Genomic DNA, 27638 nt, shown 5'->3' on the forward strand with positions numbered 1-27638 from the left:
TTGAGAGAGAGAGAGAGAGAGAGAGAGAGAGAGAGAGAGAGAGAGATGCTCTCCTCTCCGCGTCACGGCTCCTCAGTGATCCTCCTGCTCTCCGACAGTTCCCCCTCTTCCCTCTCTCTCGCTGGAGGCGTCAGCTCGTGTGGATGGATGAGGACAGTGATCGTTTCCAGATTCCAGGTGTTTCCTCGGACAGTCCGCGGTCACTTCTCTGCGCTCTGAGCTCAAACTGGCAGAGGAGAGCACACACGGGCGGAGAAGACACGCGCGTAAACTCCGCTGTGCGCCCTGGCCGCGCCATGCTGCTCCTCTGACCGCCTCCGTCCCTCTCCTCCGTGGATGAACTTTCTCGCCGGCTGCAGGGACGCTGCGGCCGCACGCGTTGAGATCATGAAGACGACGCGGAAATGCCGCGCGCTGCTGTCGGTGGCCCTGAACCTGGTGGCCCTGTTCTTCTCCACCACCGCCTTCATCACCACGTACTGGTGCGAGGGCACCCAGCGCGTCCCCAAGCCCAACTGCAGCAAGCAGCGGCGCCACAACTGCATCGACTACGGTGTGAACGAGACGGACCAGAACAAGGTGCACTACAGCTGGGAGACCGGGGACGACCGCTTCCTCTTCCGCCGCTTCCACACCGGCATCTGGTACTCGTGCGAGGAGAACATCCACGAGGCAGGTGGGCACTTCCGAGGCTGATCTTACAGAGGAAGGCAGCAAAGATCAAACTAAGTTGTTCCAAAAGGAGAAGAACTAAGAATAAATCTTATCTGAGCGCATTTAATGATTTAATAATTCATGTTGTCTCTCAGCAGAAGTTCAGGTTTGTTTACACGGTTTTAGACCAGAACATTCTCCCAAAAGCAGGTCGGGCATGTCATTTCTCAACACGCAAACCTCTGTGCGTAAAAACGAGCTTTCATCTGAGCTGGTCTCACTTTAGTTTAACTGAGCCGAGCCGTGCCAGGTCAAGTTAGACTCTCATACAGGGAACTGTTGGCTGCTCATTAATACCAGTTAATAACAGATTAATCGATTGTATTGACAAACAGAAAATTAACAGTTATTTTTATCATTAAAATACCAAAGATTATTTAGGTCCAACTTCTCAGATCTGAGTAGCTATTGCATCTCAGTGCTTTTTAGGTTTTGGTCTGAAATAACTTTAAGATATAAGGTTTCCTTCAGCTTTGGGGAATTGGGGGATGACTAAATTAATCCAATTTTTTTTTTGTTTGTTGGGTTTTTATTTTTACTTTATGATTTATTGTTAAGAAATCCCACAAAAAAGACCAAAACCAACAATATAACTGGCCCAAAAAATCTTGCTTGCCCCCTAGTGGTTGGCTGCACTATAGATCATAAACCCTGCCTCCTCCATGTTAGCAGATGGGACACGGACCAAACAGAAAGGGCAAATGTATATGATAAATAGATTTTCTCAAAGATGGTTTCTGTAATTCCAGGTACAGTTCTAATCACATTGACGTATGTTCAAGAGTTCATGCATTTGATATGTTTAAAAAACGGGCTGAGACGTCATGATTGACAACTGCGTCTGACTCGCAAAATAAACAATTTAATTTAAAACAAGTTCAGTAACTTCCTTAAACAGCTGCTCACTTGTTTTTAAATCAAACTACTCAAACAGGAGGAAGGAGCATTTTGTTGGGGAATATTTTCAGGGAAAAGTGCAAAAAAACGTCTGCGATGATCTGTTACTGTCAGAGTCGGTAGATATACAGTATTTGATGTATGAGCTGACCAATCAGCTGCTTCTGTTCTGCAGAGAGAGAGAGAGAGAGAGAGAGAGACAGAGAGCGAGAGAAGGAAAGAGCGAGTAGCAAGAAGAAAGCCTCAAAGACTGTGTGTGTGTTGGTAGTATGTGAGAGTGAATAAACAGCTTAGTGAGACAGAAATAAAGGCAGCAGTTTGGCCTGTTGAAGGCAGGTACTGTATTGAATGCTGTTATTAATGAGCCCTGATCAGTTCAGTATCTGTATGTCGACCATCGTCACCACATTCCTGCCTCACAGAGGATGAACCAGTCCTGCAGGAACTGCTCTGGATTGCGACTGGCATTGCTTCCATTGAAAAGTTAAAAATAAAATAAAAATCCTCCACGCTCAAAGGAAAACGCTGCAAGGTCATGGAATGATTGGACCAGAGAATTTATAAGAACCAACTATTAACCCACAGTGACGTCTATAGGAACTGACTTCTGTTAAAACCAGTGGAGTCGCCCTCTGCTGGTCATTCCAGAGAATACAGGTTTCTCATTGGCTCCACTTTCTTGACCCAAAGTCTTTTTTACATGCAGTCTATGATAAGGACAAAGGAAAAGAGAATCAGACCGCTTTCACACTGGGCTTTTTTAAAATCACATTAAACGAAAATACGAGAAAATAAAGTTGAGCCATTAAAATAATGATCAGGAAGGAATTGAGGAAGAGTAAATTGTATCGGACTGTGGATGCTGCGGTGATGTCCACTTGATCAATTATTATTGCTCTACATGTTCACATCCTGCAGTAGCCAATGAAATGATGCTTCTACACAAGTGTAGAGGGATGTTGCAAGATGATGAAATGATTTGTCTCTTTGAATTAAAACCCGGTCTGATTACTCTGCGTCCAATCAAATTCCATGCAGTGCATATGGCTTTTGTATTTCTTTTCGTTGTCGTCTGGGTTAAAAGGATTAGGTCAAATGCAATTCCTTACATCTTTCAAATAAATTACACCTATATAGCAAAATTAATAAATTAATAAACTGACAATGTAAACAAACATTATCTGGGAGGGAACAATCTAAAGAATCTGAATGTGTTTTAACTGTAGTGTGGATTCTGAAGACAAGCACTTTAAAACCTAAAAGGTTTGGAGTTTGTTCTTTAATCTAGTTTTCAAAGTTCACAATGGAGACTATAAAGATGGACGATGTATATCCACTCTCTCCCGCCATCCAAAACTGAAGCAAAAATATCCCAGATATATGAATGCTGCCCTCTTGCACCAAAGTTGACATTTGGAGTCAGAGTCTGTGCAGTAGTGATCTTGGAGTTAAGCCGCGGTATCAAGGTCTCGCTGATACGCGCACGCGACCAATCACAAGTCAGTCGCAGCTGTCAATCATGGTGTTTCAGTCCGTTTTTATAGCATGAAATTAGAAATTACAGAAAAACATCAGTGTGATAAGAACTACCTAAAATGACAGAAACCATCTTTGAGAAAATGTTTGTCTTCATGTACTTTTACTTTTTTGTTTGGTCTATGTCTCATCTGCTAACATGGAGGAGGCTGGGTTTATAACCTGTCCTCAGCAGCCAGCCAACAGGGACAAGACTCTTTGGCTTCCGTTTTGGGAGCTGTGTGGACCATCTTTATTTACAGTTTAAGGTTCACACCCAGATTTGAGACCCTCAGTCTGAATCTTTGTTGTGACATGTAATTTATCAGTGACGATAGAGTCTGGTTCAGTTCTGGTCTATTGCCAGAACCTGAAGCAAAAGCACTTCAACAACTTCCCCAGAGTCAGACGGTAGAGATATGTGACCAGCAAAAATAGATGGCTGACATTTTACTGAACCACGATGATGCAACAAAGAGTGAAAACAAGTTGAATTACCTGTTGCAATCAAACCATCCACAGCAGCAGATTTAGTGCTCCAGATATTTCTGCACTGAAATATTAATACAAATTTATTATTCCCGCTGACGACCAATAAGGGGAAGCTTTTCTGCTTGCCTGAGAAATTTGCAAACGTTTGACAGAAATTATTTATGAGTCGGCTTTCTAAGTGAGGTCCGTTTTGAAGGAGGAGGGGTCTATATTTTGGGGGATTTATAAGCATAGTTTTTTTTTGAAAAGGTGAAAAGTAGCCTCTTCCACGATGTCTTTGCTGTGGTTGAAACACTTTGTCCGTTTCCTGTGTGCTACTACAAAGATGTGAGGAAAGCTACAGATTAAATATAGAGGAATAATCATGATTAATCTTCATCCACCATTAAAAGCACAGTTTTAGATGTTTTGTTCTTTAAAAAGCAGCGATCCTCTAACTTTGGTTTGCTCCAGCACTCATAATTCAGCGTCTGTATCCTCTCTCGGTGCAGACAGCAGCAATGTCCCAGTGTTATCGAAGCCTGGCCAGGCTGATCAATGTCGTACAACTTTACTGCTTCTATTCATCAGTCTCACTGTGCTGCTCCTTAATGTCCCTGTTCTCCTGTTCTGACATCAACCTGCTATGAAAGTAGTTTTAAATTTGTCTCGCAGAGAATTTAAAATATGATATAACAACTTGAGTCAGACCGGCTGCGGAGGAATTGAATTCTCTTTGTCCGGCTCTCGACTCTGAACTTTTCAACCTATCTTTATGGATTTTATATCTGGAAATGTAGAATTTGTTATTATTCATTCTGCGAGAGTCACAGAAAGGGGGCAAGAGGAGGCACAACAGGTTAGAAAAGGCAATTAAAGTTAAAGTTAGAAACACAGTCTTGCTCTAATGATCCCTGAAGTGAGGCTTACTCCATTACATCACGACAATCTGACATGACTGGCGAAGAGACTCGTAAGCAGCTCAGCTCGATACTGTTTTAACAGCAGTAATGAGAGGAGAAGCTCCAGGGAGAGGCTTTGGTCTGCACTGCGTTTTACATCAAACCAAGTTTTCTGCAAAGTCTTTATAGTCCCTGTATGAACAATAGATTTTAATTTACTTGAGAGTGTTGCCAGTGTTTGCTTTCCTTCATGAAGTTGAGCAAAGTTATTTTGATACTGGATAATAGGAAGTCTCCAGCCCTCACAAGCAGTTTGGTCAAAAGCAGCGAGATGAGTTCATCCTGTTAACTGGAGACACAATTCTGTCTTTGTAAAGGGAATTCAGGTCCAGCTGCCGGAAGTGGGAATAAGGGATAGAATTAGAATCATTCATACGTCTCCCACTGTATATTTTAATAAAGGTAGACTCCACGGGCCTCATTTAAAACAAAATGGGATCTGAAAGATTCGTATGCTGCTTGTCATGCAAAAGTTGGGATCTGTAAAGACAAACTTGATGGGAGAATGTGCACACCTGTATGCTAACTCTGATCCATGTGTACGGACATTTTGGAGACAGGAAAGTGGTGATGCAGACGTGAATTAGAGAACTGAAGTCAGATTATAAATCCACTTTGTCATAAACATAAAAACCAGCGGTGTTATTTGTGCTTGTGAGACATAACTGTTCCGGGAGAACCTTCAATTGTACTAAGTCAAGTTGATTAGTAGTTTTTAATATCTTCTAACACTGTGTATGTATCATCTAGTCTAGTTTAAGTTTTTCATATATTTTCAAAACTGTTCACCTTCAAACTTCAACTTAAAACCTCTGAATTACCTTGATCAATTTGTCAAGGTGTGAAGGAATTAGTCCGATTGCTGTAAACATAAGTATTGTGGTGACGCTAATGCGTAATGCTGCGTGATGGATGCACCGGCACTGTTAGAGGACTATACGCAGATAGAAGGATTAGGAGAGAACAAGCGTTCAGCTACCACAAAGATTTCCTGGCCCATGATGATGACTGACTCATCAGCTGATTTTGATTCACTACAGCTCCAATATTAGACAGCTCGACCCGATGGAACCAAACCATCCCAGTACAAACAAGTTCTCAGCGCTCTGGGTTAATTAGCTGTATAACTTTAACCTTTCTGTCTAAAGCCCCTTTGTGAATAATATAGTTCTCTTAAATTCTGTATTGGTCGGAGATAACTCAGAAGTCTCTGAATTTAATAAACCTGCAGTTTTGGATGGGATTATTAAAGTTAAAGTAACAAGCTCCCTCACATTCTGAAGGGTACGAAACAATTCTCTTTTTGCCTTTAAATTTGCCTTATTTCTTGCTCTGTCCTCTCTGTCGTACACACTCACTGCATTAACTGCAGCAGCAACACGTTACCACATAATGCATTATCTCTTATTGGTGATATCACTGCTGTGGCCACCAAACAATATGTCCCTCACGATCACCTAGATTTTGGTGTCTCACCTGATGCTAGAATTTCCCCATAATAAACCATTGATCACCTTGGTCATGAGGTGCTTTGCATTGACCATTTATGGTTGCATGTGGGCGTGTAGAGGGCGGGGTATGAGGCAGATATGCATACGCACGTTTCCAGGTGAACTGTGATTTATAAAGGGAATGTTCCTTTTTAAAATTATGGTTCCATATGAGTCAAATAATCAATAAAGAATTGTATGCACAAATGTATCGAAACCGACATTTATAACCTCTAACTGACTTAATGGTTGAAAAATTTTGACCATTGGGTACATTCACAAACTGTTGGGTTTCCGTTACGTTCATTTAAGTTCAGCCCGGGTACCTCTTACCGTGCTGTATTCCCCTGCTGATCTGCACTCACTATATGAGAACATGATGTGCACAGCCAGTACATTAGGGTTAAAGCGACCAGAACAATCTGGATTCATGATTCGACACCATCAATTTAATTTTGAATTCAGCAGAGTGTTATAAAGATCAGTTCTGTGTAACTAATTAGAAAAGCGCAGAGGAGCAGACTTCTTGACTGGCGCGAGTGTATTACAACCTCTTGACTAAACACAAAATGGCTGAGGCTCCTGATGAGCTACCATCACCACCACCCGCTCTGGGGTTAGGGTTAGACAATGTACAAATAGCACCTTAAATATACAAATAAACATTTCCGGCTTTGGCACGCAGTTAAGAAACATTACAGCACTAAACACTAACTCAAAATCTGACCTGGATCCGGTGAAATCTGGACTCGAGGCTCAGTTGGAACTGGGTCAGATTCTGTGGCTTTTGGCTCTGCCTGAACACCTATAAATACCATTTTCTTAAAGTAAAGACAAATGGCTGCAGGCTGACAGTGTTCCCTCCTATTCAAGTTCGTTCTCTTGTCTGCTGCGCATACCTGACAGATTCAGCTGAGTAATGCACACAGACACACAACTGCAGAAGTAATGGTGCACATTAACTGATGTTTCTCCAAACCATTCATACTCATTACAGCAGCAATTAGCCCCAAATGACATCGGATCACTGATTAAACAGACTGCAGAGCTGCTGGCTGCAGGGAAGGGAATAATAAATGAGAAGTGTGAAAGTGAGAGTTGGGACTGCGAGGCTAAAACATACCAGAAGACATTTGAAACCACCTGAAGCTCATTTGAAATCAATCTCCTCCATTACGCACCGACAGACTGGGAGCGTGGTGACTAGGATTTCTTTCCGTTAACCGACATTTTTCGAGGAGCATCATCTCCTGTGTGCAGCGGGGGAAGGTGTAGGAATACTGATTGTGCTGTTAGTAAGTCCTGTCGTCGGGTCACAGACGAGCCCACTCACTCTTTAATTACATTTTAGATTCATGTCCTAATCAGATGCTGTGCTGCTCACCTTTTTAGTTGAGGCACATTTTCACCGCAGCTCACCAAGTCCTGAACACATCCATCTGCTTCTCCCCCTCCCTCCCCTGCACGACTCAATCCCACGAGTTTTAACCTTGGAAAAGATGAATTATAACCATCTCAGATGAGCTTATACAATATTTGCAAAATGGCATGCCACACTTGTAACAGCGAAGTCCTGGACCCACTTTGCTTATATGTTGGGTAACTGGTAACTGACAAACAAGAGTATTTGTACATTATTTAGGACGAAATTTAGTCAGGTGCCGACGTACAGGAAGGACATAAACAACATGCTGGCTATTATTGTAGGTGCAGCTTATTCAGTACTATTAATTTTTCATCAGCATCATTGGTCCCTGGTGGCTCAATCTCCAAGTCCATTTTAGTTCTATTCATCCAAGTCCCACAGTAATCTTCCCATGTCCATCGTCTATCCCTTAAGACAGACCATTTATAGACTGTAAGTGAAGATGTACGACACAACAGCTCAAAGCGTCTCGATCACTCCCTGGAGGTTGTTACACTTTAGGTTATGAACACCACTTCCTCCTTATTACTGGATGGAACATGGACCAAACTCTAAAAATAAAAGTCAAAGTACAGGTCAAATACATTTTTCCATAGTGGGTTTCTGTCATTTCAGATAGTTCTTGTCACACTGACTGTTTCCAGTCTATGATCCAGATTGATCAGCTGGATCCTCATTGGTCCCTAGAATGTGTCTAGAACCTGACCTGTGGTGAACTGAAGTGATTGGACATACCCAACAAACTCTCTGCAGACGTCTAAACTAGATTAACCTGTGGTGAGTCGTAGATCACAGCAACAATATGATGCCCTTCCTAAAACTCTGAATGCTCCCAGGAGCAGACAGAAGAAGTTTGTACCCACCAGGACTCTTCCCGGCATTGGCTCCAAATTGCAGTGTTCACTTTATCTATCTTTTTATACAGTCTATATGAACATTGCATCCCATTTTATACAACAGGAACATTTCATCATGTATTCCAATTTGCGTGAGGGAAACGTGTCTGTTTCTGCATGCTTAGAGGGGCGTGTCCATGTCCATCTTGGAGTATCATCAACGCGAAAAATGAAAATTCACTCATTATCTACTCACCACTATGCCGATGGAGGGGTGGGTGTTTAAGTCCACAAACACTAGGAGTTTCAGAGGTAAACAGTGTTTCAGCCAAAGTGACCTCTTCTTTAGATGTAATAAAACAACAGAAAAAACACAACATACCTCCATTCTGCTCATTTGGTGTCATCCAAGTGTCCACAAGCCCCAACATCATTTACACCGGGATATTAGCCTAAAAGTCCACTACCGGAAGTGGCGATGCTAGCAGACGTAGCCACAAGAACATGCACCCTTTGTGTGCCCTTGGGCGAGAGTGTGTGTGGTGTTCCAAGGTGCCCAAGAGTACGTGAACGCGCCTCTGAAGATGCTATCAGAGGACATTTAGGCTAAAAACATGGTTTAAATGAACGAATATGAATGTCGGGGCTTGCAGACACTTGGATGACACCACACGAGCAGTATAGATGCATGTAATGTTTTTTCTGTTGTTTTATTACGTCTGAAGCTTTGGTCACTAGTTACTTCAGTTGTATTGGATTTGGCTGCAGGGCTGTTTACCCCTGAGACTCCAGTAGTGTTTTATGGACTCATACACTTCATCCACCCCTCCATGGTGAGGATATAGTGAGTGAATTTTAATTTTTGGGTGAATTATCCCTTTAACTTTGGAAAACCAATGTGAATTCAATACAAAAAACTGAGCAAAATGTTAAAGATTTCATAATTTCATTTTTTGTTTTATCAGATCTTCCAGGAGCAACTCACAAGTATTTTTTGTCAGTGTTTCGGTGTACACAACACTATATTCCTGAAACCTCCTATTAATGTGTATGTAGTAGGGATTTTGATCACAGAAGAGTGCAAGGTGAGTCTGTCTGCAGATAACACCTCGCTAAGGTGGTTACTTGTGAAGATCCCCAGTCCAAGTCTCTTTTACCTTCTGAAACTTAGCTCACACTCTGTTTGTCTCCTGGATACTGAGGGTATTCATCTGTTGTATAAAAGGGGTTATGGGAGTTCAGTGTGTATGACGTTGCGAAGGCGTTGGTGCTCATGCTGGTTATGGATGGGCCTGCCGGCAGCTTGTGACACCACAGAGGCTGAGTTACTGCTCGTGCTGTGGTCGCCGATCTGTGACCTGCAGGGTCTCACCAGGCTCTGATCACCTCCCTGCAGCCCAAGATTACTTCATTAAAGCCAAGAAGATACTGCACGATGCAAGATGCTCCCTATGTGAACATGCACTGATACCACATGGAAAAAGTAGCATAAATTCACTATATGTTGCATTGGATCGAAACCAAATGTTGTGCTAAAACCTAGGAACAAAAACCAATTTCATATTTCTGTTTATACGGCAATGAAAGAATTGTAATTAAATGCTGACCTTTGAAGATGTTGGCAGAAGTTGAGACTGATATTGATCTTCTCTAAAGCTCGGAAAAAAGCAAATAAGGGTTTTTCCCAAAATGCTCAATTATTCGTTTGTCTGAGCGTATATTGCTAAGCATGCTAACTAAAATAAAAAATAAAAACATTGTGTTGTGAGTGCAACATTATGTCTTTGGTTGCTAGCCTGTCATATTTATAGCAGCTTTTTCTTCAGTTTTACACTAACGCTCTTTTTATCCTTTTCCCTTCACCTTGTGCATTGATTCCTGTCCTTACATCATTTTCTCCTTTTCACTTATCATCTCCTTCTCGGCATCTCTCCATCTTTTTTTCCTTTTTCTCCTCCTACTCTTTTTCTCATTCCCCCCCCTCTGCTTCACTCCCAGCTCATTTCACCTTGAATTCTACACCTCTCCCCACTTTTTTTTCATCTCTGCATCCCTCTTCTCCTCTCTCCTTCACCCGCCCCCTCTCCTACTCACCCTCTCAGGTGAGAAGTGTCGGAGCTTCATTGATCTGGCCCCTGCGTCGGAGAGAGGTGAGTAATGATGGTCATTAGGTACCAGTGCCACTCCCTGCCGCTCCCCACCTGTTCATCAGGCTCAGAGAAAACCATTTCAAAAGCACCTTTCTGGAATCTTTCTGTGGAATTTTCACTTCAATTTAAAATGTGGTTTGCTAGATTGTTTGCTTGATTCTGGATTTGGTCGTTCTTTTTACTTGTACCCCTCTAATCTAAGTAGATACAGTTTTTCGTCTTGGTATAGGGACACAATACAGTGTGACTTGAAATTAATCAAACTTAACTTATAATTAATGATTCAGCCCCAAAACAAGATTTGATTAATAAGACTGGGTGTTACAATCCCCCTGCAGTTGACTTGAGTAGTGTTTTTCATGGAGATAACAAGAAGTTGATGTTGTTACCATTACAACACATTCGTAGGGCTGTCACTTTTTCCAAAAATCAAGTTTGAACAAATTTGACACGACACAGGATTTGTTTGAATGTATTCAAATGGTGGCTCCGACAGTCAGACAGGGGTGAACACCAGCCGTTGCTTTGGGGGAAAGCTAACAGGTGGGCCCACAGATCTGTTGTGGTTGAAGAGTAAGACGGATGCTTTGTACAATGTAGACAAACAGCCTTATCTGTATTGGTTACTTAGCTGTTTTGGTGTAGAACCGAAAATACGTCCACACGCTGCTTCTCAGATGCCTTGGTGTTGTGATTGTCCGCTCAGGATCACTTTGCTTGCTGGTGTCCTTCATTTTCGTTTCAAATCAACATGATATTACTGGCTTACTTTACTGACCGGTCAAGAGGGCATGCAACAGGTCAAGCTGATAGGGATGGCCCTCTGCTCGATCATGAGGCTAACTACGACAGTCTGATGCGCTTCAAGACTGTATATTTTGAAGGTCATCGTGAACATCTAGCCCACTTTAAATTAATGTTTGAATTTCAAATAAAAATTGACAATCCTAGTGCCTCAACATCAACCCTCAGCCGAGACAGGCCCATCAGACCTGGGTGTGAGGTTCACGGTTATTCTTTAGATGGTGACTTTGGGGCCCAGACAGTATCTTTTCCTATCAGCTAAAGTGACATTTGTGACTCCTACTGCCCTAGAGGCTTGCAGTGGAACTCCTACTACAAAGCCCATTCACCTCAACCACAACAATTTGGCCTTGCTGCCAGGTTAGCCTATCACAGCCAACGTAGGGGGGGTTCTTGGGGTTGACGACTGAAGGACGTTGCTACCGTTATTAAACGTTGTTTACCTCAATGCAACTCTGTGTTTCAGCCTTTTTTGACAAGGCATGCCCAGTGTGGGCTCATCCAACCTAGGTGTCTCACGGTTAGTCTGTAGATGGTCAACTGGGGGCCCAGACAGTAGTTTTTCTTTTAAGCTACATACAGTGAGCACACATCCGAAAATAACGTACCCAAAATGAGAGGTTATTGTTCGTCAGCCCTTTTGTCACAACCCTGGTCTCCTTAGAAAAGTTACTCCATAAATTTGAATAGGTGAGTATAAGAGATACTGAAGCAGTTGCAGAGCCACAACCTTGGTAGAAATGCACGTTTTTTGCTTCACCTTTTCCATCACCTTTTTTTCATAAAAATAGAAAAAGAAATATGTCTTTTTAAGGGACCATTTGAGATGAAGAAACACAAGTCTGAACCAATTCTGCTAAAATGCTTTTCAAAGAAATAAACGAGACTTTAAGCTTTCAAAAATGTTATAATTTGTCAAGGTTGGTAGAAGATTGAGTCCAGCCCAGACCGAAAAGTCCCATAGCTGTAATTCAAAGGGTTAAACTTTTTTATGGTTACATTCAGCTAATTTTTTCCCCAAAAACTAAATTACTACTCCAGAGATTATGTTAGTCACCAAAAGTCCTTGGGAAAACAATTTAGTAATATATAAAAGTAATTTTTTGTAGGAGAAGCCTGCGAGGGGTCAATGAATCATACAAATGGGAACAGCCAAGCACACTTTCAGTCACCTTCACATTCATAGTGTTTGTCACCGAAATAGTTTGTGTGAAGAATGAAAAAGACCTTGAGAGAGAAACTTTCCTCCAGCCACTCACCTGGACAATCACTGAGAAAAGTTTGATAAATAAGTTCACAAACTATTTTAGGACGTAAACCTCTGATTCATTCACAGTAGAGGAGCTTTCACATCAGACAAGCTGAAGCATCCTGATAACTTCATTTGGAGTCTTTTGACAGAGAAGGCTCCAGAAGAAAAGTGACATGCAGTAATTGATATGAAACAAGCTCAGACCTTTGCTGCGTGTTGTCAGTTTTGATTTATGGAAGTTATTAGAACCTGTACCCTGATGCCTCATGTTCACATTCAAAACATAAGTAGATTTAAAGTAAAGTTGTACCAGGAAAATGATTGTATTGAATTGTATTGTAAACTGTAAATTAAATGAGTTAACCCTCTGGGGTCTAAGGAAACGTCTCACTTTTCATTTAGGCGCCCATGTCATCAGGTTAGTGCCTGCGTGAGCTGCGCTGCTCTTCTGGAGAGTGGAGGTCTCACCTATCTGTGTGTCACACTCTCTTCACGGCAAAATAGACAGTGAAAATTATCTTTCAACACAGTTTCATCTGTTGAATAAGTCACAAACAAACATATTTGCAGCACTTCGTGTACCTGTTTCAAAGTGAAAGTGCTCTAATGTTTTGCATGGCTTCATACCGTTAAGTCCTGAGATCTAGTTGCGTATTTAACTGTCCTTTTATTCAAGGAAAAGCAGAGTCATACCGGAAACATCATGTAACAGCTCCGCTGCAGACACACAACAGACCTGTGCGAACAACAGATTGTGACATGCAGCAGATTCACGGTGCAGCCGTCACCCGCTGCTCATGCAGGCAGTGTGATCGGGGCATTACCATCTTCTTAAAAAACACTTCTGGTTTCACTGGGCAGAGTTTACAGCTGCCGAAGTCGCTCTAAACAATTCATCCACATGTCTAAAGGTACATTTTCACATGAGATTTCAAAAATTTCTAAAAACCAATTAAATTTTTTTTAGCTTTCAGTCCAAATTATCTCTAAACAATGCATATGTCAAATTTGAGCCTAAGTACAGACAAAGCTGAGATTGCCTGGGAAAAAAAACACATATTTGTATCATGATGTATACAAGTCCGTGTAAAAGGCTAATTTAAGAAGACCTCTGCCAACCAGTGCAGTTTCAGTTTACATACATTTTTCTCGACTCATATGAGGTCACTGATAGCTGAAATCTAATCTGTTAATCTTTGAGTCCAAATGGCAACTGTTCAAAATTTGAGATCGAATTAAAAGTAATTCACAAGGTGATTTTGAGATATCATGTCCACTAGAATGGGACGGAAGGACAGATGGAACCGGAAAAAAGAATGTCTCCGGCCACCAGCGTTAAATAAACTATTTTCTTCAACCTTTATAAGATTTTACCTTTATCCAAACATCAAGGTCAGCATCTCCTGTATGATATTTTGCACCTCATCTCGATAACCACTAACTGCAGATGAGAGCAGCTTCTCCCTATCAGCGCCTGATGTTTACATTCTGCAGCTCATGAAAGGAATATCTAAGCATCCAGAAGAAAGGGAATATTTTGTTACACGTGGGCGTAGCCGCTAATTCACTGTTTCATGCAGAGCAGGTAGTTAATAATGAAAGTTATCTGATGGTTTCATCTGTTAACGCCATCTGGAAGAAGAGCAGGAGTGCTGCACGGAGCAGTGGTGGATGATATGATATACTGAGCCGGGCGACCTTGCTTCTCACACAAGGATACAATATGTTAATCTGCCTTTGAGCCGACATGCTCACTGCTGTGTTTTATAACACACAGCTGCTCCTCGGTCACATCCAAGTCTGTCCCTAATGAAAATTCTAAAAAAACAAACTTCTGTGTTTCTTTAATTTGTTTACAATAATACCCTCATGGAACCAGGTTCATAACCTGGATTAAAAAAAAATATTGTGGTTATGTCATGTCTCTTCTGTGGTGAGTTTTAGGCAAAGACTGTTAATAAAGATGGAAGACGTCTCTTCACCTCTTCCCACAGTTTAAATTAACCATTAGGATTCCCAGATCATGCCGACGTGATCAGATCATGTGGCTGATTGAAGACATGTCAGCATAAACAGGGAGCCAGGTAGAGCGCTGGTTTCAACGTCAGTCGAAAGTGCTGAATTTAAACCCAGTGTTAGTTTTTGTTTGGTTTTGATAGGCCAAGTTAAACCGGAGATATAGTTGTTTAAATATGACGTTTAAAAAGTATTTTACATGCAAGTAATAATATGCAAGTAGGATGGCAAGGCGTTTCATTAATTTGAATATTTTCATCATTTTTGTCGTATTGAGAAATACTAGGGAGGTGGGTTGGAGCAGAGAGCAGGGAGAGAGTAACGGGACAGAAGTCAAGACAGAGACTGTGATAGCTAAATGGACAAAAGAGGAACCCCACGACATGAAACCACACAGTGTTGGATTTTGTCCCAGCTTGACCTTTAATATGTTATATATACATGACTTGGGAACTCCCTTCAGTCTGTTATTGCAAAGACAGTGATGTTCCTATTTGTATAATTGAGTGCATAATATTTTGAAAAGTTACAGCAATAAAGAAAAAAGCCTTTTATTTCTGGGTTACATAGTATTGAGGTCCTGCCGATACATGTGCTCGATCAACTGCAAGTCAGTATTTGCTGTCAATCATTACGTCTCACCCCCTTTTATATCATCAAATGAACATTTGAATGAACACTGATAAGATTTAGCTAATATGACAGAAACCATCTTTGAGAAAAACAGATTAAATGTACTTTCATGTTTTGGGGGATCCATGTTCCATCTGTTAACATGGAGGAGACAGGCTTTATGACCTATTCTGCAGCCAGCCACCAGGGGGTAAATGAGATGCTTTGACTTCACTTTTGGGAGCTGTCCGCCATCTTTATTTACAGTCTACATTTTTAGGAAACAAAAACAATTTATTTTCTCACAAAGAGCTGTCTGCAGCTGTGCGTTTCAAAAGCATATATTTATTTATCTGTTCAGATTTTTTTTTTGTAATATCATCTTTGTCATATCATCTTATAAAGCTGATAGGCAGGAGAGTTATGAAATATTTGTCTATTTAAAGTCACACAGATTCACTTTCATTTGACTCCATCTTTGGTCTCCTCCAACACCTGCTAAATGCTGTATCTGCTGTTTGCTGCTCCCAGCAGATTGTGGACAGTGGGTTTATCAGAGCTTGTCAAAACAAACAATGAGCTGTTCGGGGACATTATAAGACTGAGTCGTGTGATGAATCTTATTTCCCATTTTAAACTATAAGAGACTTGTTATCAAAAATATTGATTCGAGCTGAGATAGTCAAAAACATCAGAATAACATATCATGAATAACTGTAGATGTCCACAGAAAATATTTAGAAATGGTTTTTTTTGTAGAATCTGGATCTGCATCAATATTCAACAGTGTTGAAAAGTGAGAACTGTACTGTACCTTACTACATTTATTTGATCGCTGAAGATACTAGTTACTGTAAAATAATAATCATATGCATAATAATAATAATTTGAACAAATGACGTGGGAATTCAGAGAGAAAAAGGAAAAAAAAGAAGAGATTCCTCTGGAGTTTTTTGTATTTCAAATGAAATATATAACACAACTTATATAACACTGTAAATTATTTGCTTTATTACTTAGAGCTAACTTCAGTTAACACGTTAAGCAAATTAGTCAAAGAGATAGAAAATTAATCAATTGCAGTTTTAAGAATTATTAATAATTTTGTTTTTCATTATTAATAATTTTGTTTTTCATTTATCAAGTTTAATACATCAGGCAACTGCAGCTTCACTGTGAAGATTTGATGGTTAACATTCCTGTTATTTGAATCATTCTGCATTACATTTTTTATTAGAACTATTTGCAGAGTTTCATTTTCAAATCTTTCCTTTGTTTGAACTTTGTAAATTCATTATTTTACCACAATTAATCCCAAAATTGATTTATATAATAGGACATATTGACATAAATCATTAGATGTAGCCCTAATAATTCACTGCAGTGTATAAAAATGACTCTTCTGATTCTTGTGTGTTAAATCAAGTATTAAATCCATTAATCAATAACCTTGTTAAATCTAATTAAATCTGGGTTCTTGCCATGGAAATGGTTTGAGGAACCCTAAAAGATGGTGTCAGAAATGAATTACACTCAGAAACAGAGGAACACACTCGTGAAAACACGCACATGCACACAAAGTAATTAAAGATGTAATTAAATCCATTTGAGATGAGACTCGGTCTGATGAGCTGCTTCCTTCTTGTTATTACTGCTGCTGGCTGAGTCCCTCAAAACACGTTTTATTTGCTTTCTTCACTTTAATGAAGTCTCAGTCTGCTGATACATATTCAATATGACACTAACTGGGGAGAGAATTATTTTGGTCAATATTGTTGCATTGTGAGTTTCCCTCACAGGCATTTTATCCCCTTGGAATTTGTTTCCAGTTATTGGTTGGAAATTAAAGTTCCAGCTAACAAGGAACCAGAGACTCAAAGTCAGACTGGTGTATCAGAGCGATGCTGCACTTTCATTTCAAATGAAAGCCAAAGCATCTCGATCTCAACCTGTGCCTCCACCATGTTAGCAGATGGGACATGCACATAGTCTACTTATATCTGTACATTTTAGTCACAATACAAATCTTAAAAGATAATTTTCTCAAAATGAAACTTTTTCTCATCCTCTGAATCTCCACTTTGAATCCCAAACTTTTACAGTTTTATTATTTTTATTCTTTACAGCATGTTTTTTTACAGCATGTTTTTTTCACACACCTCTCACAGACAGATTCATAAAACATTCCTTAAAACGTTGCCTCTGATGTATCAACAGAATAAAGGAAGAAAATTAAACCTGGTTTATTATTAGATTATAAAAATGTACTTAACATGTATTTCAACGTCTTAATAGCAGAATCAAACACCACAATTCGGAAAACTCGTAATACAGAAAAATATTGTATTAAGCTACTTTAGTCTTATGTTTGCTGACATTTTCTGGAGGGTCTGTATGAGAGAACGCAAATGTTGGAGTCAGTTGCTCCGGACATTTTCTGGAACTTTTCCTGCCGGGCCCCTAGTAAAATGTACATAAGATGTCAGAATGAACCCATGTGTGAATACAGGGTCCAGAATACAATGGGCACAAAATTCACAGTGAGTGAGTGAGTGGGCATGTTGATGACGTTTCTAAACTCTACACATTACTTACCTACTTTAATGACAGTAATCTGAATTTCAATGTGAGATCTAACCAACTCTGTAAATTGAGACCTGTTACTACAAAGACATGTGAAAACACTGATGATGGCTGCCCAATGCTCTGATACTTGACTTGATGTTTTTTTTTAGCAGTGGAAATCGGGAACAAACCTTTAAGAGATTTTCGAAACTTGCCTGGAGATTTAACACTGCTTTCAATTAAAATTCTAATTGCTATTTGCCTGCTTTTATTATGCTCATTGTTTTATGTCACTTTAAGGTTCTTGTGTTGCCTAGAGAGAAGCTCAACACAAAATTACCCATCAGTATCGGCTGTTTGACGATCCTGTAGCTTCCCCCAAACTCACTCGTGTTCAAATTGAAAACGCAGCCTGGAGGTTGTTATTTCCACATTATCCACATACCCCGACAGAGCTGAGCGGAGCGCATGAGATAATCCTGTTTAATTCTGTGTGTCGAGTCAGAACGATTCAGGAGGAGCTTCTGCTTTTTCCTAATTATAAATGTGGAGTGATGTAAAGACAAAAAATAAATCAAGACTTCTGACCTGGGGGCAGCTTCGGTAACAGGATGACAACTCTTCTCTGCTTTAAAATGTTCAGATTTCCAGAGCATGAAGAAGTATAGTAGAGTTGTCTATTTCAGGTCGGATTCTTTCTCTTTTTTTGTGCCGCTGACACAGTAATCGATGAATGTCAAAAAAAAGCAGGAGGATCCAGGAAACACAACCTCCCCTCCTCTTGAGGCCAATCAGAAACAGATATATCACCTTGTTTTGAGCTGGACGTGTCATGTCCTGCCTGTAGATGAGAAGTGAATCATCGTTCTCCAAAGATTCATCAAAGTTACTTCAGGAGCTTCTGGGCAATTGAACACCATGTGACTGAATGACGACGGGTTAATAGGAAGGACAATCAAAGCTCCCCGCCCTTTGGCTTGTGTCTGGAGGGAAAAACAAACAGCAAACATTGATGCTAATATTCACATCTTTCTCTGCACATGATATAACAAAAAAAAATAGCATGAAGCTCCACTGGATATCAGAATGGCTTTAGAAAGTCAGGTGAGGTAACAAATATGGGTTTTTCATTTTCTAGTATAATTCTGATTATGTTCTATAATAGAAGAGAAAGCCTTTATTGTCATTGTGTAAAAGAAAGGAGTGCAACAAAATGAGAGGTGCTACTTCTGCTAAAAACAGTGTAAATGTAAAAAGAGACAAACCAATGAACACAAAATGAATAAATATAAGTGTGCTCTTAAAAATTCCTATTTATGAATTGGTAGAAAAGATATAATTGAGATTTCTGATGGCATAGGGAAAAAGATTTTTCTTGATTCTATGTGTTCAACTTTTGAAGGTCCTGTCGAGCCTACCAGAGGGCAGTAAAGTGAACATTTTGTGACCAGGAGGGGAAGGGTCTTTTATTATTTCCCTGGCTCTGCAGAGGCACTGTGAGCTGGAGATATCCTCCACAGCAGGCAGGGAGCAGACAATGTTTTTATTCGGCCGTTTTATTTTGTACCATTGAGTACCACTGTCCACAGCATCAACGTTTTCCTGCACCCATCTGTTATTGTCATGGCTCTCTTATATAGAAACTCTCTCACACTGGATCTTTACTATTCTCTCATCTTGTATCTGTGTGATGTGTCTCATGATGCTCAGCATGTTCTCCCTCCCTCACTGGTCTGGAGCCGAGTGGATGCACCCAATCAAATTGAAGAAAACCACAGTCCAAATCATTTTCCAGTCAAAATGTTATACTTTATATATACCACAGATTTTTAGAATGCTCTGCTGCAACAGCACAGACTACACTGTACACACATAAGATAAGACAAATTGATCCCACAGTTTGGGAAATGCACTCGGTACAGCAGCAGATAGTTAGAATGAGGTAGACAAGGGAACATGTGAAAGTATCAAATAGATTAAATACACAATGAAATAGATAATAAAATAATAAAATAGAAAATACAGAGAATGTGTACATAATATACACCTTTCACTACAGAAAGAACTAGAAAGCATTAAGTATACAGTGATATTGAAATAACGTATACATATATTTGCACATATAGACTGTTACAAGTATAGGCAGGTATGATTCACAATATAAATATGAGTAAAATGTTGTACCTATTTATATAGGTACCCACATATACAATATAAATGTAATATTCTTCACCCATCTTCTCCTTCTGTTGCACAAAAGTATCATCCAACTCATTTTGCGTTACTGCTCCACATTGTTTCTTCAACACGCTCTTTGACACAAGCATCAAAAAACCAACATCTATGACCCAAACTACTCGTAACATAATGAGCCTTCCCACACCCGAACATCTCCGACCTCAACTGTGGAGCCACATGACATCACTCACCCACTCAACATAAAATCCATCAGGACACAGGTTGAGCAAAAGCCTGGTACCTGCAGCCATAGCAGCTCTCAGTGAGAAATCCTGCTGTCAACCCAGCGACGCCTCATTGCTGTCCGTCAGTGTTTACTGTCTATGAGACGTCCTTGTTTGTTATTGTTGCTGTTTAATGATGTGTACTGTTTGCTTGGTGTTTCTCCAGTGTTTATCTCATGGGACGAGGTTTGTAGTGGTGAATGTGAATGTACAGGGATGTGAAGATGAGTTTCCTCTCCCGGGACAATAAGCTCACAAAGTGACTAACTAAAATGCCTGCTCAACAATTCCGATCATGTCAACTCTGAATACATCCACCTCCTGTTTTTGACGATTGATCACGTTAGAGGTCCTGAATTTTCAAGGACGCGTTGCTGACAGTGGTGAATCCCAGGAATTAGACTGCACTAGTTTAATATGTAAAATATGTGCTAGAATACACAACAATAACAAAATTTTTTATGGGAACTTTAGCTCTGCTCCTTGTGCGTGGGTATAGAGGAAGATTTCAGACCACTTAAACCTTCTGAACAACTCTCAGCACAATGTAAGGGACCTTTAAAACATTCTTGATGACTACTTAAGCCAACCATATCCCTGAAACCTTCTATAAAACCCTGAGCACAATCCAAAGGACTTCTAGTACCGTTTTAACCTTTTTAACAACTAAAACCGACCCTCTAGTACTTTCTCAATGATCATTAGAAACTTTAAAAGGACCTAAAACCATCAATAGAAAGTTTTGATCCTCTCTATTCATGATTCTGCGTAACAGTCATCTACAGGGATTCCTTATTCTCTGTCTAACAATGCCGTGTGTGTGCATGTGTGTTTGCAGGTGTGTTGTGGTTGTCGGTGGTATCAGAGGTACTCTACATCCTGCTCCTGGTGGTCGGCTTCAGTCTGATGTGCTTGGAGCTGTTCCACTCCAGCAACGTCATCGACGGACTCAAGCTCAATGCCTTCGCAGCCGTCTTCACCGTGCTGTCCGGTAAGACGGACACCTGACAACAGCTGATCTAAAAAAAAAAAGAATACATAAGCAGAATAGGACACCTTCATGCTACCTGGAAGTAATCACTACTGTACTGTATGTATGAGGAGGTATGACTTGACCAATCTCAGTGATTAAACTGTGGTTAATAATAATAATCAGTAATTTCAGATCTAATTTAGAGCATTTGAGGCAGATTTAAAGCATCTGATGCAGATTTACAAGAGGTCTTCCAGAAGTTATCCCTTGGAAGCCTTTGCCATTTTGGGTGCCAAGGATTTTTCTCCCAATTTAAACCTCTTATGCAAGAAGTTGGCTTTGCATCCACCACGCTGTTCACTGGTCACTGCCTCCCTCTCTCTCTGGTTGTCTTTTTTTTTTAAACACATTAGAGAATTTTTAAAAGTACATTTTACATGTTTTAAAGCAAGTTCCACTTTGAACATATTTCCTGTTCTGCACTCACTCACATGACACATGATGATTTTGATCTGAATGACATTTCTCAAAGACACAAGAAGCTGATGAAAATATTTCAACAGGAAAATGTTTTTTGGATGCTTCGAGAATCAGTGTCTTATGTGCAGCAGCTTATTATGGCCCAGGGTTGCATTTCATTGTCATGCAACCTTTAGTGGCCATGCATGGCAATTAGCATAACCACGTCCTTATTATTGTCACTATGACAACTATTATCTCGTACACTGACCTCAGTAACAGGAACTAAGTGACCTACTGTATATGGTTATTTAAATCACAAGACTGCAGTGTGAGCAGTTCAGATGTTTTCTACTTAAACAGAACAAAGTCTTGAATTATAAAGACAATAAAGGCTGAAATAATTTATTGGTTTATCAACATTAATGGCATCATAAATCCGCACTGTAATTTTGTAATGCAACCGTTAAACTATAGACTATGAATAAAGATGCGCACAAAAGTGAAGCCAAAATGTCTTTATCGCCACCTTGTGGCTGGCTGCAGTATAGGTCATAAGCCTAGCCTTCTCCATGTTAGCAGATCAGACATGGACTAAACTAAAAAGTAAAAGTACAGATTTGAATACATTTTTCACGAAGAAACGATACGCTCTTAGGTGGGGTGTTTTTACTGTGCATACACACACACACACGCACTAGCGCGCATGGCTCTAACCAATCACACACTTCCATCTGACACACACAGAAAACTAACTGCTATCGTTGTGTTTGTGATGTATGACCTCGGAATTAACATTACATTCACTCATTTACACTGTGGCATTTTGATTTACTGTATGTTTATGAGTGATTATATCCCTATCTCTAATTGATGCCTCAAAACCGGCACGTTGAATCAATTGATACTTTGTAATGACTAATTATGATAATTACATGTGTTCTCATTTATTACTAATGACACACAGTGATTTACTGTCGCCTTGCTTATGTTAATGATCAGAACATTGTTAATGTCGTTATGACAGAGCAAGAAAAGAGTGTGACCGTTAGTTTGTCCAGAGGAGGGCACCAGAGGAAAGGTCACTGGGTCGTTCAAAATCCAAAGGAATGATATATTTCTTTATATTTTATATAAATAGAAATTCTGCCCTGATGGTGACGATTAAATCAACAGAAGTGAAATCATCCTATTGGGACCTTCAATATGCAACATCAATTTTAGTGTTTTACTTTTAATTGTTCATACATTGTTGTGCATCAGTGTGAAGTGAGGAAGTGCGGTTATTAAAATCACATGAAATCATCCTCTTGGGACCATAACTACACTTATCTTATCTCTCACTAGTTTTTATGACTTATGAATTTAACATTAACAGAGGGTAATTTCATTTGTTGAAACTGACAATTTCCGTCAATTAATTTAAACACCCATGCTAAGCCAGTAAGTGAAACACAGACTGTAAATAAAGTTGGACGACACGTCTCCACGTCCTTCCTCTATGCAGAAATGATGCCAAAATGTCCCAGATACAAACTCTGCCATCATGCGACTCATTTGGAGTCAGAGTATGGGTAGGTTCTCCAGTCTCTCCAGAGAACTTCTGAGGATCTGCTCTAGTGTAGTTTCTTGGTTCTTGTTCACCTCCCTCACCTCAGTGTTATAAAAACACAAACAACTCCAGGAGGAGTCCTGGTGCTCAACTTCTTCTGTCTGCTCCTGGGAGCACTTAGAAAGCTTCATATTCTTGCTTTGATCTACGACTCACCACAGTTTCATCTGGTTTAGACGTCCACCGAGAGCTTGTTGAACACGTCTCCACTTCCTCTAACTATCCAGAAATTAAGACAAAATATCTCTGACACGAACGCTGCCATCTGTGCAGTAGCAATCGTGGAGTGAAGCCATGTTATCGAGGTCCCTCTGATACACATGCTCGACCAATTGCCAGTCAGTCAGTCTCAGCTGTCAATCATGATGTTTCCCCCCCATCTGTATATCATCAAATTACTTATGAGTTAATGACCTATACAGCAGCCAGCCACAAGGGGGCAAGAGAGACGCTATGGCTTCACTTATGGGAGCAGCCATTCCGTCCAGCTTTATATTGTCTATACAGTTTATACAAATGCATATGCATGTTTGCGTGGGTGTGTGTGTGTTTGTGTGTGTGTGTGTGTGTGTTTGTGTTGCAGGTCTTCTGGGTATGGTGGCCCATATGATGTACACTCAGGTGTTCCAGATCACAGTCAGTCTGGGTCCTGAAGACTGGAGGCCTCACAGCTGGGACTACGGCTGGTCCTTCTGGTCAGTCCACGCACATGCACACGCTCCCATACACAGACACACACATTAACAAAGCAATACTGTTGTCACTACTAAATTAGTCCATTTATGCAGATTTTTGAAACCAACTAAAAAGGGGGTTGATTCCTTTCCCTTTGCCAGCAGCTGTTTAGTTTTTTTGTTTTTCTGGTGCATCACGTCCAAGATTCAACAGCACTAATATGGCAGGAATCAGGGTTATTAAACGGTAAAAAGCATCTTATTTTTATTCCTGACAACAGAAACACCTGCTGAAGATCACGTAATATGACTGAAAGCACAACTACTTCTACTAAATGGACTTCGTGATGAGATTGTTTTTGTCAACTGCTGTTTTGGAGGATGGGTCTGAACTCTAAACCTAAATAACATACATGTTTCTTTATATAATGGTCAACAATGCCAACATTACAAATATAAAATATAAAAGAAACAGAAAATAAACAGGTTAAAAAACGAAGCTGCTACATACAAGGATTTTAAGACCAGAAAAGACAAAAACGTGACACCTGGAAGAAGAACGCCAGCTCCTGGTAAAAGGGGATTTTTCTCCGTCAGTCGATGGAGTGAAGGCCTCTCAAATAACACCACGAGGGAGCCATTCAGGATCATTAAAGTGGAATAAATTCTGCAGGAATGATTAACCTCCGCTGGAGCAGGAGGCCAGCAAGGCTCCTTCAGGGGGAATAAAAAGTTTGAATGTGCTCTATTCTGAGGACGATAGAGTAATGATGTGAACTCACATGTGTGCAGAAGTTCATGTGTTCTACAAATCAACTTAATAATAGACAAATGTTAAAGACCTCATAGTCCAATGGAGGAGGAAGTTTTCGGATCATTTTCTTCACATTGAACTTACTCCATACTCCAAAAGTCCTGGATTCATAATCTCAACTAAGTAAAGATATATATATATATATTTCCAGAATGGAAATCATTGGACCCAAACTTACATGGGAGACGCTTTTTTGTTTCCCATTTCAAACCGACAGTCAGCGTTGTTTATTTTGAACATGTCCACAATTGTAACTCTAATCACATGTTTATTAGTGGAACCATGACGTTGAAAGTCTTCTAACCTTAACAAACTCCTTATTTTAACCCAAATTATGATCTTTCCCTAAATCTATCCAAGTTATTTTGAACCTTACCAAGCCTTCACATATCACTCACTGTCACATTATATACGGGTTCGTCATTAAATTGATATTCCTACTTGACACTTCTTCATTCCAACAGTTGGGCACGAAAAGCCAAGTTTACAGCCTGAGCCAACCACTGGCATACTAATCACGTTTATCTGGGCATCGTCGACTGTCAATCCACGTAATAGATGTTCTGGTGTTTTATTTTGTGTTTCACGTAGTCATACTTTGATTTATTGTTGCAATTCTACATTGTTAAGTGTGTAAACACTCTGAGCCTCCTGTGTGTAATAGTTCAGCTCAAAACGTAAAAGGAAAAGTGATTGATGACATTAAAGTATGAAATATCAAATTACAGTATACCACTGTTTTTAAGGATAAAGAATGATGAATGGCACCAGTGGTTTTCCATCATTTCATTCTCTCATTTCTTTATGTTATTCTTACTCAGCACGTTTCAGGATCTTTTCTCGACATATTTCTTGGCGTACGGCTTTCGGCTCTGCACAGAGGGACTGTTAACTCACCTATTAACTGACTAATATAGCACCCGTTTCCTCCAGCGCCTCGACAGTCTGTCAATTAGCAGCCCATCGGTTATGTGCCTGCTAACATTAACTGGAGCAGAGGGTGAGGCTTAAGACTATGAGTCTTCACTGAATCACCACAGATGCCTCTATGAGCAGTTTTAAGTTCCCAAGGAAATTTCTCCATCTGGCCAAAAATTCATTTTTCCTCCAGGCATTTCTGTCCTGCTGGTGACCGGGCCTGGGGACGTGGTGTTAAACACTCTTTCTTCCATCCATCCAACACACTAACAAATAGTGGCCTGTAGTTGTTTTTGACCATGAACATTTTGTTTGGACATTAATTTTACCCTGAAGATGAACTATAATAAATGAATGAAGCATAGCAGCATTACTGTCAGGATGAAAATCACTCAAGCTGACTTTGGAACAAAAGCTACATTGAAAGATAACTCTCCTGAATTGTATTTTGACCGTGACTAGTAATGTAATGAATTACTTTTTCTATTTAAAAAAAATGGAATATACCGTCAGCTATGGTCATGTGCTCTGAGTAGTGTCCGAAAGAACAAGGTTGCGAATTCAAACAGACAAAATTAGTTTTCTCTGTTTTAGGTCCAGTCATTATTTTGGCATATCTCTATTAACAGCAGGTGCATTTCGGCCAATGTATCTTTTGCTCTCCACAGGGGCTGTTTACCTGCAGGGAACCAAAGCCTGCTCAAACGTGATTGGTCAAATTAGAAACGGGACCCAGGAGGGTTCCTGCCCCAAATTCTGGACCCTCGTCTACAGATTCTTCATATTCGCATGCAGAATGTGTTTATTGAGATTAGAATACACAAAGGACGGTGACGTGATGCAAGCTTTTTCTCCTGGTTATATAGACATTATTTTTCCCTTCTCAATTCAAGGGGACAACTACATTGGTTGAGTTGATTGGTGTGAGGACTCTATCCATATCAAACAACAATAAGTATAAGCACCTAAAAGTAATTTAAGAAATTTCTCGCTTCCCTGTTGAGGCTTCAGTCAACAGGCTAAGTGTAATCTTTCTCATTAAAGGAATAGTTCACTAAAAAAAGGGCGAAGTATTTGAGTCCACAAATCTCTTTTGGAGTTTCAGGGGTAAACAGCTTTTCAGCCAAATCCAATTGAATCCATAGCATTGAATTAACTGGGGATCACCTCTTCAAACGTAAAAAAACAACAGAAAAAAAACATTAAATGCCTCCATTCTGCTCCTGTGGTGTCATCCAAGTGTCCATGAGACTCAAAGCTGCGACATTTACACCATGATTTTACCCTAAATGTCCGCTGTTATCCTCCCAGCCCAGAGCCGCATTCATGTTCGCGAGCACCAATCACACAAGCTCTCTGCTCTCGTCCAAGGGGTGCAAGACGAGATCAGCGAGAACTCGCTAGTATCGCAAGAACTACAGTATAAGCCCAGACTCACTCTTTCTTCTCCTTCCCTTCACTCTCACCAGCATGGCCTGGGGTTCCTTTACCTGCTGCATGGCTGCCTCCGTCACTACCCTCAACTCCTACACCAAGACGGTGATTGAGTTCAGACACAAGAGGAAGCTGTTCGAGCAGGGCCTGCGCGAGGAGCAGAACTACCTGGACCAGGAGGCTTTCCACTACTTTCGGGACCGCTCCCTCCAGTCCATCTCCAGCACTGTGGATGTCTACCCTGGACACAGCGGAGCCAGAGGCGGGATCATCGTTGGTGGTCCAGGTCCGGGACCAGGTCCAGGGCCAGGTCCGGGACCAGGTCCAGGTCCTGGCCCAGGACGGGGCCAGATGAGAGCTGCATCGGCCTCCATAGACCTGGGGGAGAACACAGACTCTCTGGGGGAGGAGCAGTGCTGAGTCACGTACAGGAACGGGAAGGTGACACAGGAGTGATGACTGCTCCTTGAGGTGTGGAGCCAGGCCACTGGTTTTCCCACCAAAATTGAAAGCACAGCAGCCCTTGTTTTCTTTTTGAAGAAGAAAATAAAGAGACTTGACGAAAGGAGACATTAAATTATG

At 40.5% G+C, this 27638-nt stretch overlaps 1 protein-coding gene across 2 annotated transcripts; it reads left to right on the forward strand.

Moving 5' to 3' along the window:
- Positions 1 to 27619, forward strand: gsg1l (gsg1-like). Of its 2 annotated transcripts, none has more exons than XM_034592413.1 (5): positions 1 to 676; positions 10414 to 10461; positions 21011 to 21163; positions 23800 to 23911; positions 27092 to 27619. In XM_034592413.1, the coding sequence occupies exons 1-5, from the start codon at positions 337 to 339 to the stop codon at positions 27474 to 27476; spliced, it is 1038 nt and encodes a 345-aa protein (XP_034448304.1). In that variant the 5' UTR covers positions 1 to 336; the 3' UTR covers positions 27477 to 27619. The 2 variants fall into 2 exon arrangements, with proteins under 2 accessions (XP_034448304.1, XP_034448305.1); XM_034592414.1 differs by having other exon boundaries at positions 1 to 672.
- Positions 27620 to 27638: the final 19 nt, after the last annotated feature.

The sequence above is a fragment of the Hippoglossus hippoglossus genome, chromosome 8 (genome assembly GCF_009819705.1).
Source record: "Hippoglossus hippoglossus isolate fHipHip1 chromosome 8, fHipHip1.pri, whole genome shotgun sequence".
NCBI lineage: Eukaryota > Metazoa > Chordata > Actinopteri > Pleuronectiformes > Pleuronectidae > Hippoglossus > Hippoglossus hippoglossus.

Bases quoted from the DNA above. Each gene is read 5' to 3' on its own strand.
- gsg1l (XM_034592413.1), top strand. From the start codon at position 337: ATGAACTTTCTCGCCGGCTGCAGGGACGCTGCGGCCGCACGCGTTGAG. The intron at 677-10,413 runs GTGGGCACTTCC...TCACCCTCTCAG, and splicing joins GGAGAACATCCACGAGGCAG to GTGAGAAGTGTCGGAGCTTC. The intron at 23,912-27,091 runs GTCAGTCCACGC...CACTCTCACCAG, and splicing joins GACTACGGCTGGTCCTTCTG to CATGGCCTGGGGTTCCTTTA.